Source organism: Urocampus carinirostris, chromosome 5, assembly GCF_059441175.1.
Source record: "Urocampus carinirostris isolate Australia breed hairy pipefish chromosome 5, RoL_Ucar_1.0, whole genome shotgun sequence".
Taxonomy (NCBI): Eukaryota; Metazoa; Chordata; class Actinopteri; order Syngnathiformes; family Syngnathidae; genus Urocampus; species Urocampus carinirostris.
Window position 1 is genome coordinate 21,982,596 of NC_142353.1, and position 15,158 is coordinate 21,997,753.

At 39.0% G+C, this 15,158-nt stretch overlaps 1 protein-coding gene across 2 annotated transcripts in view; it reads left to right on the forward strand.

Moving 5' to 3' along the window:
- Positions 1 to 15,158, forward strand: part of hsd17b4 (hydroxysteroid (17-beta) dehydrogenase 4) — a 44,618-nt gene that overhangs the window by 4,467 nt on the left and 24,993 nt on the right. For both annotated transcript variants that reach the window (XM_088336167.1, XM_088336166.1), the window contains exons 4-9: positions 901 to 960; positions 4,680 to 4,701; positions 4,770 to 4,816; positions 7,311 to 7,395; positions 9,463 to 9,650; positions 15,042 to 15,133. In XM_088336167.1, coding sequence (XP_088192293.1) covers positions 901 to 960; positions 4,680 to 4,701; positions 4,770 to 4,816; positions 7,311 to 7,395; positions 9,463 to 9,650; positions 15,042 to 15,133 — 494 coding nt within the window. The remainder of the gene's footprint in view (positions 1 to 900; positions 961 to 4,679; positions 4,702 to 4,769; positions 4,817 to 7,310; positions 7,396 to 9,462; positions 9,651 to 15,041; positions 15,134 to 15,158) is intronic.

Consider the following 15,158-nt stretch of genomic DNA (forward strand, 5'->3'; position numbering starts at 1 on the left):
TCTATCTTGTCTTCTACCTTTGCCTGCTCTCTACTGTTTCGTCTTTTTAAAGGGACAGTGAGTAATATTTAGCGCTTCCTACTGGTGAAAAAACCCCCCATCATTCATTAAAACAATACACTGACTTAAATAATAAGCAAAAATACCTGAACTATCAAACATGTATGATCAAAAATACCCATAGGTCGTGATAATAACATTTATTTGACATAACGTGAACCTCATCTAAAAGGGAGCTGACATAATTGTCCGCTATCTTGTTTCTATGGGTAATAAAAAACATCAAGAAAGCTGGGCAGAAAAATAGATGTAAAATGGTTTGTTTTGGTAACTTTCAGGGCTCCGTAGATTGGATTCTTCGATCGCTTTTTAGCACTCATTTTCAGTTGCACTACATAATATAGCTACATCTTATCGTAAAATATTACACACTCAATCACTACTGCTTGAATTTTGGGTGATGTTATTTGTAAATGATTGAAACTGTTCCTTGTGCTTTTAAGCACTCGTTTTTGGTTGCACGATGCCATACAGCTACATGTAGAGTGCAAATAGACACCTCCCCTTTAAGAATAATGCACACAATTCAAAATGTTTGTTGCATTCATTATTCATTTAAAATTTTACATGAAAAAAAACAAATTATGTGTGAGCTCTGATGAAGCTTGATGGTTAACTCTGTCTAATGAAAGGTTGTGAATGCATGCAAGGTTTAATTTCCATTTAAATGATGAACCAGATGGTGCGATTAATCAATATAAGTGTCCTTATGAGTGTAGGTGAAGTAATTGGATTTTCCTTGTTGTGTATTTTTATTCACGAGTGCGTTGTTGTGTCAGTTTTAATAGAAAATCACTCAGCTCTTTTAAAAACTTTCAATCTCGTCCTTCTCGCCCACAGATTCTGTGGAAGATGGAGAAAAGCTCATTTTAGCGGCGCTGGATGCGTTTGGAAGAATAGGTGAGTTCAAATTGAAGTGGAAGGAGAACAAGTGGGGATCAATACCAATAATTAATTCAAGCAAACTTTTGGGGGCAGGGGCATCAGTTTCAGATTAATGCCTTGTTTCGCGCAGGCAAACTAACTGGCTGTGGGATAGAACCGTTTCTGATGTTTTACAGCTGTCGTCATGGGTATACAGTATTTTGGTGGATGTTCAAATGAAAGTGCAAGGTGTAAAATATTTTTTGTGTGCCTTAACTGTATTGTTACCAGTGGAGAGGGAGAACCTCAACTAGTCAATGCAACAAGCCAGAAACAAGGTAGTGCGCTGTGTGTCTCTGAAATCCCGTCCAAAAATGGTGCATAAACATCGGGTGAGTGGAGGTCAGAGTGAGGCCCTGACTTAGTTCAATGCAAATTCTGTGGTTCGCCTGGGCAAGCTAAAAGGCCAGGCAGATGATGGTGTGCAGTTTCTGCTCAACACAACTATGAAACATGTTTGATAATTCTAGCATTTGCTTGGCAATTTCAAATGTGCAAGGGACAGGAAAAAACGACGACTTGACGCATGCTCTCTAAACGCAAAACACCCCGGATACATGTTTTACCAGAGTTTCCTTGAATTCTCAGGAACAATGACACGCAAATGCCACTGCAACGACCAATGACAACAGCACTGGAGCTGTCAAATATTCGGCTCAACTTTATGCGACGCAGCCCTCATTAGCATTTTCTTTCGCTGCAGAAGTCGATACAGTGCCGTGTAAAAGTACTTGCCCCCTTCCTGAATTCTGTGTTTTTTGCATGTTTATCACTCACAAAGGTTTCAGATCATCAAACCAATTTTAATATCACACGGAAACAACCCTTCGATATTCAAAAGGCAGTTTTGAAATGTGAAATCCGTTTATTAAGGAACCCAAAAATCTATGCTTATCTGTCTCGATGTGAGAAAATAATTGGTGGGGGCATTGTGATAGTCCAGGGTTGCTTTGCTGCCTCAGGACCAGGACACTTTGCTGTGGTTGATGGAATAATAACCTCTGATGTTCACCAAACGATCTTAAAGGAGTTTGAACGTCTGGCCATCAATTTGTTCCCTAAAACTCAATCGGTTTTGGATTATGCAGCAGGACAACGATCCAAAACACACCAGCAAGTCCACCTCTTTTTCACTCAGGGCCAGATAGGTTTTGATTTTTGTATGCCTTAATAAATTGAATCAACGTTTCAAATTTGCAATTTGTTTTTGCTTAGGTTTTCTCTTTGATTCTAAAATTGTTTTGATGATCTGAAATCTTTGCGAGTGATAAATAAAAAACACAGAAATCAGGAAAGGGGCAAATACTACTTCACGTCACTGTATGTAAATTCACCGATTCATGGAAGGAAATGAAATTATCTGCATTTCAAGTCAACGAACACTTCCCAAAGCACTTTACAATGTGCTTCACCCATTCACCCACACTCACACACCAATAGCGGCTGTGGGGGCATTAGGGGTTTAGTGTCTTACCCAAGGACACTTCGACATGTAACACGGAGGAGCCGGGATACGAACTGCGATCTCTTGATCCTAAGACAAGCACTCTACCTCCTGAGCTATGAACGTTTCATTTTTATTTAGTTGCTCAACAGGTCCCCGCAGTTCCTTAAACTGTAAAGGCATTCATTGTTTCATTGTTGTAAAAATAAGGCCTTAATTGTTGTTAAAATGTCTTGAATTCTCTATTTGAAAGTCTTAAAAATGTGGACAAATGAATAGGGATTCATATTAGTTTGAACTGATAACATTTAGTAACATTTTATCAATTGCCTTTTTAATAATTCACCGCTTTGATTTGGTGGCAACATGGCGTGACCACAATAACGGAACCATCAAAACGGTGATGTGGTTTCAGTCGGGCCTTAGTTCTACCCATAATACACATAGCAACTTCGGACAGAAGCGTTTACTTTGGAACATGGGACCGTGTACCTTTGATGAGAAGTGGCTGTCAGACGAACGTTTTTCGCCATAGCTAAAACTGTGCCAGGTCATGTAAACGATGCATGATGTATTGTGTGCAAGAAGTATTTGTGTTATTTGTTTTAATTGTTCTAAATTTTACTTGCCTTAAGGTGTAGAAACCCTGCTCAAGGATTAACCAAGAAACGTGACACGAAACAGAATTTCATCAGCATATCGTAAAAGTTGGCGTCACTGCCGTAAAACAACAGTGTGCCGTTGCTTAAGGAAGAAACGCCAATCTATTAGGGTTAACTCTAAAAATATTCAAATCACTACACATTTGCTTGTCTTCGTAAATGCTAAGTGACTCTGCTTGTCGCCATATTGAATGTTCCCCTGATCCAAAAACTTGATGTAAACAGATTGGAGCAGAGCTGAAAATGGAATACAGTGGAACCTCGGTTTTCGAACGCCTCTCAGTTTGAACAAATTGGTTCTTAACCAAAAATTTCGAGAAATTCTTGCTTCGCTTTTCGTTCATAAAATCGGAGTTCGAACGCCGGTACGCTAGGGGTGATGCTGAGCGGCGTACGGGTGTAGATTGCCCCCACCCCTCGTGAAGAACTGTTGTCACGTGACCGCGGACTTCTTTTTGCTTTCGTTTTGAATATCGGTGAACGGAGTGTTTTAACCCCTAATTATGCCTCGGAAGAAGGACTGTGCAAACAACAAAGCTGCTACAGGTGAAAAAAGAAGAGTAGTGCGTACAACTATTGCGTTTAAGAAAGAAATAATAGCAAATTATGAAGAAGATGTGCGAGTTTCCCTTCTTTCGAGGGAATAGAGCATGACTTCTGCAGACCACCACAAAGGTAAGAAATCCTATTCATAAATCTTTTCTTTATCCTTTAACCGCTCACCACTTGTTGTGGAGACCCCGGTGCTAAATGACGTGTAAACGACATGATTTTTTTATTTTTACACGTTCATTTTAGCGTAATCTTTCGTACGGAAGATTACGCTAACGCGAACGTACGATTAGCCTGGGTTAGCTTCATGTTTACGTTCATGGTAAGCCTTCAAAGATTTGGAACGGATTAAAATGATTTTTCATTACTTTTAATGGCAAAAACGATTTTCGGTGATGGACCAAATCGGTTTTCGATACAGGGTTCTGGAACGGATTATGGTCGAGAACCGAGGTTCCACTTTAGCTAAAACTACCTCAGGTGTGCAGGGGCATGGTGCTATTGGTGCTCTCTAGCTAAAGGCGTCAACGTCGAATTCCCTACGTGGTTGGCACCGGGTGTGCGCTGGGTTTTACTTGTACTCTAAACCTTAAACCACACACTTTTGTCCATAAGCCTTGTGCATCACTGAACATTTGTTGTCCTAATTTAGCGAGAAACGTTTACAACAGCCTAACTAGAGCTTTGATTGCCAATTTCTAATGTCAATCACAATAATAATTAGGTAAACCTACACCCATCCAAAATGGCCGCCCCGTATGTACAGTAGATAAGGGTTTGTCAAACTCTGGCAGAGTAATTTATTATCTTACTCTGCCGTGGGAAATTATCAAATTTGTGTCAGGTGTAAGCTATGTTTTATTTGGAGTTACGTTTACTGGACATGCAACGGCACTGTCTGGTGGTGTCCCACAGGATTTTTTTCAATAAAAGAAATGTGCCTTAGCTCTAAAAGGTTGAAAAACACCGCAGTAGATCACGTGATTGGAACCATCTATATAAAAAAAAAATCTCATTTACCATATTTTGTCTTCCAGATATTCTCGTAAACAACGCTGGGTAAGTTATTTTGCAAAAACAACTCTTTCCTCACTATTGCCGTTTACAACCTTTGTCCTCTTTGTTAGAATCCTGCGTGACCGCTCATTTGTCAGGACGAGCGATTTGGATTGGGGTAAGGACACTAAATAATAACTCTAATATCTATAACGTACTTAATATTCATCCGTGACGTTTGGAAGAGACATGGCAGCTATAAAAGACAAATACAGTGAGCTAATGTAGAAATTAATAATATTTCAGTTTATTTGTAATGAATCCAGAGTGTATTGTTTTTTTTTTAAATTGCTTTACAGAAAATATAAACCTGTGTATTCTAATATTCTAATTTACTGAGCAAGTCCTGTAACTTTAAAAGAACAACAAATCATGATCTGATTTAGACCCTTTTTAAAATGTTTTAGACTCATTTGCACATTTTTGATTAATTTCCTTTATTTTTAAACAAAGGGGTAACAAGATTAAAAAACAAAACAATCAGTTGATTTTCAAAAATAAAAATAAAAGAATAAATTCCTGCAAAATATTTTCATATATAAGGCGCACTGGGCTATTCGGTCACAAAATTACGACTACTGTATTAGTTAGGGTTGGATAAAATTAACATCAGAAAATCATTTAAAAAAACTGACATTATGAATTGTGGTTTCACAACTAAATTTGATGTATTCATGAATGGTTACAGTGTTAGCATTTTGTAGTTATTACGTATTTCTAAATCTATTTACTCATTTTCTGGTTTATACTGTAAAGCACACTTTCAAGTCCAGTCATGTTTATTTGTATAGCCGTTAATCATAAAAAGGCTCAAAGAGCTGCACAGACTATTATTACAACATCCCCTGATCTGAAACCCATATAGGGGCAAGGATAAACTCAAACACTTCAGGATGATAAACTTGAAGAAACCTTGAGAAGGGGCTGCACATGAGGTAAAACCCCTTACAGGATGACTAGACTGCAATGGATTTTGAAAGGGCATCAACAGACAATAAACAGACATCGTTAACATAAACTATAGGTAATAACAGATTGTCCAGTTGATGGCTTCCTGCCCCAAAATTTTGACCAACGCAGCAGGTTCTAGAGCAGGAGTCTCCAACCTTTTCAAGTTGAGAGCTACTCTTGGGTACTAATTTGCGCAAAGAGCACCAAGTTTGATTTGCTGTTTTAAAATCGCAACATATGTTGTTACTATGTTGTTACGATCGTATAACGATTACCAATCCTTGGAAGCAGGGTTAAATAGACTCATCAACCACTAAAAAATATTCTACTAGAAAATCACAATGACCCAGCACTGGAGAGCTGTTTTCAGAAGTCGGCAGGCAACACGTTGGAGGCACCTGTTCTAGTGGATTGTGGACATCAGGTCCAAGTACTGGTAGAATGTTTCGAAATGCAACCAGGCTTTCCCTCCCCAAGGACAAGAGTATGAGGTCAACATCACTCATAAACTATATAATTTAAGTGTGTTTTAAGATTACAGACGCTGCCCTACTTACGATCTCATTTGTAAGTTAAATTTTTTCGTAAGTTGCTTCAGTGCCATATTTTGTTTGTTTTTGGTTTATATAAGTATGTTTAAGGCTTGTATAAGTAACCTTGCTTTGTACTAAAAAATATAAAGATAGATAGAAAATAGAAAGTAATATGCTATATATGGGTGAATAAAGTTGAGTTTAACTTACTTTTGGAAGATGGGCTTCAAGAGGTACTCCTCCGTGTTAAAAAAGCGATCCAACCATTTTCTCAACCGCATCAAGCTTTCTTATTCCACTTTCAATTCAAAAGAAATGGCTCGCCTCTTTTTTACACTTTACACCACCCATATTGAATGGATGCAGGAAATATTAAACAATAAAAATGTTAACGTTCTTAGCGCGCTGGAGATACAGTTCAGTATGTTTAATCACAAAGTAGGAAGATGAAGCAGATTTTTTCTTCGGTGTGGATGCTGGGTGATCTCTCACAGCGCCACGCGGCGGAAAGAAGCCCGAAAGTAATGTCCTCTACTCGGAAAAAGATGCACACAATACAAAATCTAACTTCCAGCAATGTCCGGATATTTTTCGACACCCCGGAAAAAAAATGTTCGTATCTACCGTTTTTCGTAACTCGAATGTCCGTAAGTAGGGGATTATCTGTATATTTAAACACCCACACTGAGGTTGCATATACATCGCTATCTCAGAGGGCAAAGCATTCCAGAGCACCGTGGTCCGAATGAAGATTGTTTTGAATTTTCTTGCGAATATTTGTTTTTTAGGTGCAGCTTATAGTCCAGAAAATTGGGTATATTTACCAGTTTTCAAAATATTGTTTACTAAAAAAAAACTGCACATTTTGACCTAGCTCTTTATAAACAATACATTTGTCTTTATTAACGGCAACCAACTGCGTCAGCACATTTAAGTAACTCGTCTTGGTTTTAATTAAAAACCCTTTGTAGCAGCCGGATCTGTAATGCTAGATGAGATTGACACTAACCACCACAGCAACCTTGATCGCTAATGTGGCTATAGGCCTAGCTAGCGTAAAATTGTGGAACTTGTGCTATTAAATAAAGTTTTTGTTTTAAGACAATTTCCGTTTTTTCCCCCTCAAAGATCTCATTCATAGAGTTCACCTGCGAGGCTCCTTTTTGGTGACCCGGGCTGCCTGGAACCACATGAAGAACCAAAAGTTTGGCAGGTAAAGCCTGGCACACAGCAGGCACCAATCGCGTGGCAGATTTCGATGTTTATGATGGCAGAACACCGACTGTGCTGTGCCCCTGCACACCTGAAGCTTTTTTCGCTCCTCAAAGTATTTTATGTCATGTGGTTTTGGATCTTGTCATTTAAAATAGCGATTAATAATAGTGTCAGATAGTGTTTACAAAGACGAGCACATATTTACTACTGCATCAAAAGAAAAATAGCTGCCTTGCGTAAAGTGGGAGTGTTGTGTTTTTAGACGACTGCACTGTGAAGATAGTGCCAGATTGCAACAAAGATGTGAAAAGTCATCTTTGGTGTTGCTGTCGATGGTGGTTGCCGCGGTAACGACCAAACTACATTCACTTGTCATCTGTCCTAAAAAAATTACAGGAAACTCTAGCGACCCGACAATGACTCAGATGATACGGAAAGACAACTGCGGTGTGATTGATGGATAAATTCCTCTGTTTAATTCGAATGTATAAATTGAGGACTTAATTTATGGGCGAAAAAGTTGAAATATCGTGTGGTCAATGTTGAATAAAGTACCGTCGATTCCCCCATTTTGGTCCTGTTGTGTATTATACTGTATGAATAATGTTGGCAAAAACATTGACTAAGTTCTTCTCTAGAAGGACATCACAAATGTTTTCAGACATCACTGCGGTGTTCTGTATTTAGAGCACATGCCTTGTGAAAAAGGGCAGCATGAGGTTTCCTTTGTCTGTCGCACACTTGAGAAGTTTGGTGACCGAGCGTAATAATGTTTTTTTCCTGCTCACACCCCTGATGCCAAAATGCTGATTGCTAGTGGCATAGCACACGGTTGATGCAAGGTGTGCAGGGGCTTAATACCGCAAAATTTGCATGTCAAACACGAAAGCAACAGTATCAAGAGCAGAAAACCATGAACTACAGGGTTCGTACAGCCTGACTCTATAGACCCACAATATATAAACAACATTTGACACTTACATGCATGCTCTGACTGCATGTCAATATGTTATTGTCATGTGAACTGTCACGGCCCCCTCGTGGTCGCACCTAAGAGGACAGCTATTTTTAGAAAACAGTCTCTTTTGGCTCTGCTCATTGAGAAGAGCCAACTCTTTCGGCTTCCAAATGGCTCTTCCGATTCTTTTCAATGATATATTTTCAATAATAATAAACCATTATGCACCAAATTATTTTTCCAAGTGGTAATTCAATTTGTCAAACAACAACACAAAATCCCTGAACATGCAAAACAATAAAATTAAAGTTTAAAAAGAGGAACTCTTAAGTTCTATAAATAAATGATAAAATGCATAGAATTAACCATTTATCATTCTATTTTAACCAATTAAAACACGCCCCCCAAAAAAATCTAAATTAATATAGGAAATACAAAAAGCAAAAGATCAGTAGTCGATTGAAAGACTGAATACACTCTGCTTTGGAGCGTTTAATTAATCTAAATTAGTCTAAATTTGACTAATTTTTCTGTTTTTTTATACATTACAGTACTTTTTTTTTTTTGTCTTCCGTATTTGACAACATTTTTACCTAACACCTATTGAGCCCTTCCCATGTTTGTAAACAAGTGTGACATTGCCCTGTTGAGACACAACTGCAGAATTCATGTCACTTTATAGCAGACCATTGACACAAAAAGATCATAGACAGCTCTCAGGGGATGGTGTAATAATAGTCTGTAGTCTGTTCAGCCCTTTGAGACTTCTTATTGTTAAGGGCAATATAAAAAACTTGACTCAAAAAAGCACGAAGTATGTGCTAGCAGCAAGATACACTTTATTTTTATTTGATCAGCGCTGGATTTCCTTTAAAGGTAGTGGAAAAATTGGCCTTGAAAGTGCTTGAAAAGATTTTGAATCTGGCCATGAAAAAGTTGTACGAACCCTGGAACTAAGAGTTTGATGACATGGGCTTTTGGATATTCCTGGAATATTTGAAGCAATATGTTTAATGACCTCATCTCATTTTCCATTTCTTTATGCATCATTTTCTAATGTCATCCTGCCCAATAACAATGTGACGGGTATGCATTATCGCCACCCAGAATCATCATGACGGCTTCTGCTTCGGGCATCTACGGTAACTTTGGCCAAGCCAACTACAGCGCCGCCAAAATGGGCCTGCTTGGTCTGTCCAACACACTCGCCATAGAGGGACGAAAATACAACATTCACTGCAATACCATCGCTCCCGTTGCCGGCTCTCGCCTCACCGAGACCATGATGCCTCCAGGTAAGAACTTGCATCAAAAGTACGGTAACACAGCCCTTTATTATAGTAACCAGGAAATGTGTGGGTCATGACTTTGAAATCTCATCTCATCTCATTAGCTACACCGCTTATCCTCAGTAGGGTCGCAGGGGTGCTGGAGCCCATCCTAGCAATCATCAGGCAGTGGGCAGGGGACACCCTGAACTGGTTGCCAGCTAACCGCAGGGCACACAGGGACAGACAACTCGCTCGCTCATTCACACCTGGGGACAATTTGGACCGGCCAATCCACCTGAAATGCATGTCTTTGGAATGTGGGAGGAAATCGGAATGCCCGGAGAAAACCCACGCAAGCATGGGGGGAACATACAAACTCCGCACAGGACGTCCGGTAGCTGGATTTGAACCCACACAGGAGGTTCCCAAGACCTTAGAACTGTGCCACACACGCGTTAACCACTGTGCCGCCGTGCTGCCCTGACTTTGAAATATGAATTGTAATTAGATATTAATAACAATATGATGCCAAATACAGATGTATAGCGTCAAAAATAATTACTATAATTTCTGGACTACAGGCTTTTTCTTCTTGCTACATTTTCAACACTGTGGCTCTACATGCGGTGCAGCTCTTTTTTTTTTCTTTATAGCGCACTGACGAAAACAGCAAACTGCTCTTTTCCACGACGCATTTAGAAAATGTATGACCCTCTACGAGGGAAATTATTCCATGTTTTTGCCAGCATTATACTTATCATACATAAAAGGAGCAAAACATATGGTTTAACAGTACTCTATTCAAAAATTATTATTTTAACCTTTTTACTCACTCATGTCCTGATATCCAAGTCCTCAATGTATACATCCAAACTGAACAGCAGTGGGAATTAACTATTAAAAAATTCTTTCCATATCACCAGAAGTCACATGAGTTCCTTTAATCCTCGAGGAACGATGACAAATAAATGCAACTTGGTCTGGCTGCAACAACCAATGACAACACCTCTCACTAAAAATCAACTTCCACGTTTGTGTTTCAATCTGGCACTATTCTCCGTATGGTTGCTCAGCCGCTGTCGTCCAGACAAATGCGGCTCGCAGTTAACGCGACGCAGCCATCATTCGTGGTTTTTTTTTTTTGACAGGATGGTAAATGTGTACAAAAACAAATTTGAGTTTCGTTCTTATATTTGAGCATGGCTTTTAATCAGGTGTGCTCTGTAGTCGGGAATTAACAGTAATCAGGTTTAAGGATAAATATGTCTAATCATTATTTCTTGTAGGTGAAGTTAATTATGAATTTAGACGGCGCTAGCGGGTCTTGTCTGTTAATATAAAATGCTGATCTGCGGTTACCATGGTCACAGGAGCAATTTCACTTTCCCTATTGCATAGCCAGAAGAATGGATTGTTTTCATGTTTACAGGTTTTTTATAAGAAAAGCTCCAATAACAGCGCTCTAATGTTCTCATTACGGGATGTATAAGCGTATAGTACAGTTGCTGACTAGAAGAAAAAAAATACTATTATTCAGTTCAATTGCCTGTAATAAGTTTATTAACTTTTAACTTTCCTCAGCATCAAGTTACGTAACTTGATTTTAAAAGACGGTCGGGAATCTGCTACAGTGTTCGAAAAACGTTTCCTTTTTTCTATTTGCACCTCCTCCGAAGAGGCAAAAGGTATATTTGCTGTAAGTTTTGTTTATTTTAAGTTTGGAATGTATGCAATGTTAGCTAATTGTTTGCACTTGGTCAAATTTTACATCTAACGCTGCCCTACTCACGAACGAGTTCCGGACAATCGTTTGTAAGTTGAATTTGTTCGTAAGTTGCTTCGGTGCTATATTTGGTATGTTTAATGTTTATATAAGTATTTTTAAGTCTTGTATATGCAACCTGTATTGTTTTGTACTAAAACATTTCATAAAATAATATGCTCGATAAAGTTAAGTTTAACTCACTTTTGGAAGATGCGCTTCAAGCGGTCCTCCTCCGTGGTAAAAAGTGGCCGAAAAAAAGCGTTCCGACTATTTTCTCAACCGCATCAAGCTTTCTTATTCCACTTTCATTTCAAAAGAAACGGGTCGCCTCTTCTTTACACTTCACACCAATCATATTGAATGGATGCACGAGATGTTAAACAATAAAGATGTCAATGTTCTTAGCACACTGGAGATACAGTGTAGAATGTTTACAAACTAACTAGGAAGAGGAAGCGGATTTTTTCTTCAGGGTGGATGATGGGTGACCTCTCACAGATCCTCTCACGCAATACAAAATCTAACTCACAGAAATGTCTGGATATTTTTCGACATCCGGAAAAAAATGGTCGTATCTGCCGTTTTTCGTAAGTCAATGATCAAAAGTAGGGGAGCATCTGTAATAGCTAGTCCTTTATTTGTCTGCATGCCATGTAATATTTTTATATTTATTAAAAGAAAGAAACAAAAAATTGGCCCGATCTGTGAGTAATACTTGACATTGTAGGCCATTAAAATCTTACCCCCAGTTGCATAATTTGCTTTTCGTCACTAACTTTAATGAGTCTGCAAATATTTTTTGCGTTACAACAAAATTAATCTAGCGCCACTCAGAATTTGATGTACTTTTAAAGAGGAATATTCCACATTTTTTCAATTTGATACCCAAATCTTGGGTATTTGTTACAATACAAAACATGTAAGCTCTTGGGCCTGGGCCCGAACCCAGCCCCAAATTCAGGCAAAAAAATGTCAATAATTACATCGGGCCGATCAGGCTTCTTTCTCAACGTTTTTTTTTTCTTTGTTTTTTTTCCCTTTTTTGAAGGATCTGCACAGCATGCGCTTACTTTTACTCAAGTAACTGTTTGGATAAAGACGATGCTTACCAAACTATCAGTTTTAACTGCAAATCACTGAATCCAAAGAGATTTTCCTCCTCTGTGTTGGGGTAAAAGATGCGCCGCTTTCTCCCTCCACTTGGCTCTCGTCAGACTTCATTTCCATTTCTTGCCAATAGCTTACAAGCCTTCCGAACTTTCTTTTTGCTTTTCGGCCAAACATTTTACTGTTTGTATTTTGTAATCTGCAGAATATAATTTTTCTTTCGGTGCCATTTCTTTCTCTACACTTTGCCGAAATGCGCACCGTTCATCTTGAGGGACTCTGCCCCAAAAAGCTGCGTAATTCAGCCTAAACCCACAGTGTCATGTTTAAGTATGCATGGACAATTTAAAGCTTTGTGTTTACTTTGGCGGCAAATTAAGCTTCGGGTTTATTTCGGATTTGTTTATCAAATCCAGTAAATCCTTTAGGCTTGGGCAGGTGGGATTATATACACGTGACGCGGGTCGGGTCGGGCTGAAATTTTCTGCCCCGGTCTTACCTTTACAATACATACAATTCTTTCCCTCGGCAAATTAATATACTTAGATTTTTCAATGTATTTCTTTCAAAATGTAACATAACTTTCCCAGTTATTATTCATTTTTCGTTTATTTCAAATTGTGTACATTGTCCAACCGTTTTTGTACTGGGGGGAAAAAAATATTATTAACAATTTTAAAACACCTTTTTTCTCGTTTTCAGAGCGATCTTGTATCTGCTATTTCGGCTCTAATCCGGATCGTCTCGGTCACTGGCAGCAGACGACAACGTCATTGTATATTGCTAATCTTGTTGCTGTACACTAGCAAATGTTTCTCACATCGAAGATTTTTGGGGTTAAAAAATTATCCTCGTTTACACAAATTATCTTTGTCTTTATTCTTCATAGTCTGTCTTGCTGTGAGGAAATGGGTGCCACATTGTGATTGTAAGGTTCTTGTCACCTAATAAGGGGAATTCCATTTATTAATAAGGGGAGCAATTGGCTGAGGCCGACTGGTATGTATTTCTTTAATCGGTGTCTGAAATAACGTCTGCCCGGACGCCCGGGGCGTGCATCTTTCACGTCGGGCGTACAACTTACACAACGTCTTTGCCCGGGTGGCCGACAACTTTTTCAAGGAAAAAAAAACATTTCGTTTTTATTCTTTATTTATTTTTATTTTTATTTTCAAATCAAACGTTTGCTTTATTCCGATTTCGAAATCTTCGATCGGTTTGGAAATTTCAGAATTTCGGTTCGTTAGGCAATTTGCATACTCTGCAGCCAATCAGAAACCTGCATCGAAAAACTTCGTGCTTCCGGACTTTCCTGAGCCTTATAAGGTCATGCATTTGCATATCATTTTCCAAAGTAGACGCACAGAGAACACAAAAATCGATAAGTGGCTAGGAATCAAGCCAATGGTTCTAGATCAAGCCAAAACAATAGCCCCAGAAGAATGATTCAAAAGAAGCTAACAAAATTGATGACGCTACAAAACGTAAACGTACGTTAAAAGCATCGTGGAAAGAGGAGTTCATGTGGCTTGTAGCACACGACGCAATGCAAACATTGCATGAATGAAGATGAGTAAATACAGGTACATACTGATAGCCTAGATGGTAGTGTGCCCGCTTTGAGACTGGGAGGTCGCTGGTTCGCGCCTCGACCGAGACATACCTAATTGGTATAATGGCGGCGCCCTCTGGCTGCGGCTGCACCGACTCGCTACAACGGGTCAGGTGTATCGACATTTTGTTCTGTGTACATTGTTACAAAGAATGACAATACAAAGGAAATTATTATTATTATTAATTATGGCAGATGGAAAACAGTGATGTCCTATACATGCAATGAATGTTATTGCAGAATGATTTATAATAAACTTAATTTTAAAGTGTTGTTCTGTTATATATTCTGACAATCAATCCTTAATACTCCCCAACAATGTTTTTTTTTGCGATGAGTCACCTTATTGTGTTTCGAGTTGTGAAAAATGGGGCAGGCAACTTTATGGCTGGGCAGGCAACTTTTCAGAGTTGTCTTCCCTGATGTCCGGTAACTTTTTGTCATGAGTTTCAGACACTGCTTTAATGTTTGTTTTAATTCTTGGCAATTTACTATCCCTTTGATTTCAGGTCCTTAATTGTAAATGTCTAATAGAAATAATACCAATTCCTAGTATCGATCCCGCAAAAAAGGCTCATATCAGCACCGATACCTGGTGTCGATATTTACCCATCTTTTAAGGAACGCGACTTTTTTTGATAAATACTTGGGTTTACCAGTGCTACATTTTCTTTCTCTCCTTTGTTTTGATGTTGGTGCTTGCAGACATATTTTTCCGAGTATTGGAGCTGAAGAAACAGCCATTCGCAGCAGATTTTCACATTTTTTCACATGACTAAAGTGACGCTGACAATAATGTAGTCGGACAGCCTCGCTATTTCCGTGCACGGCTTTGCCCTAAAATGTGTTGTTAGCGGCGCAGCGAAGCGATCCCCACAGATGCATCTTGAAACGAGGCTGCCGCTTCCTCCCGTCTGTTTGTTTAATTTAGATCTGGTGGCGGCGCTCAAGCCGGAGTACGTGGCTCCCATGGTGCTGTGGCTCTGTCACGAACAATGCCAAGAAAGCGGAGGACTTTTTGAGGTATTGCCGGTCTTAACCGACGCCT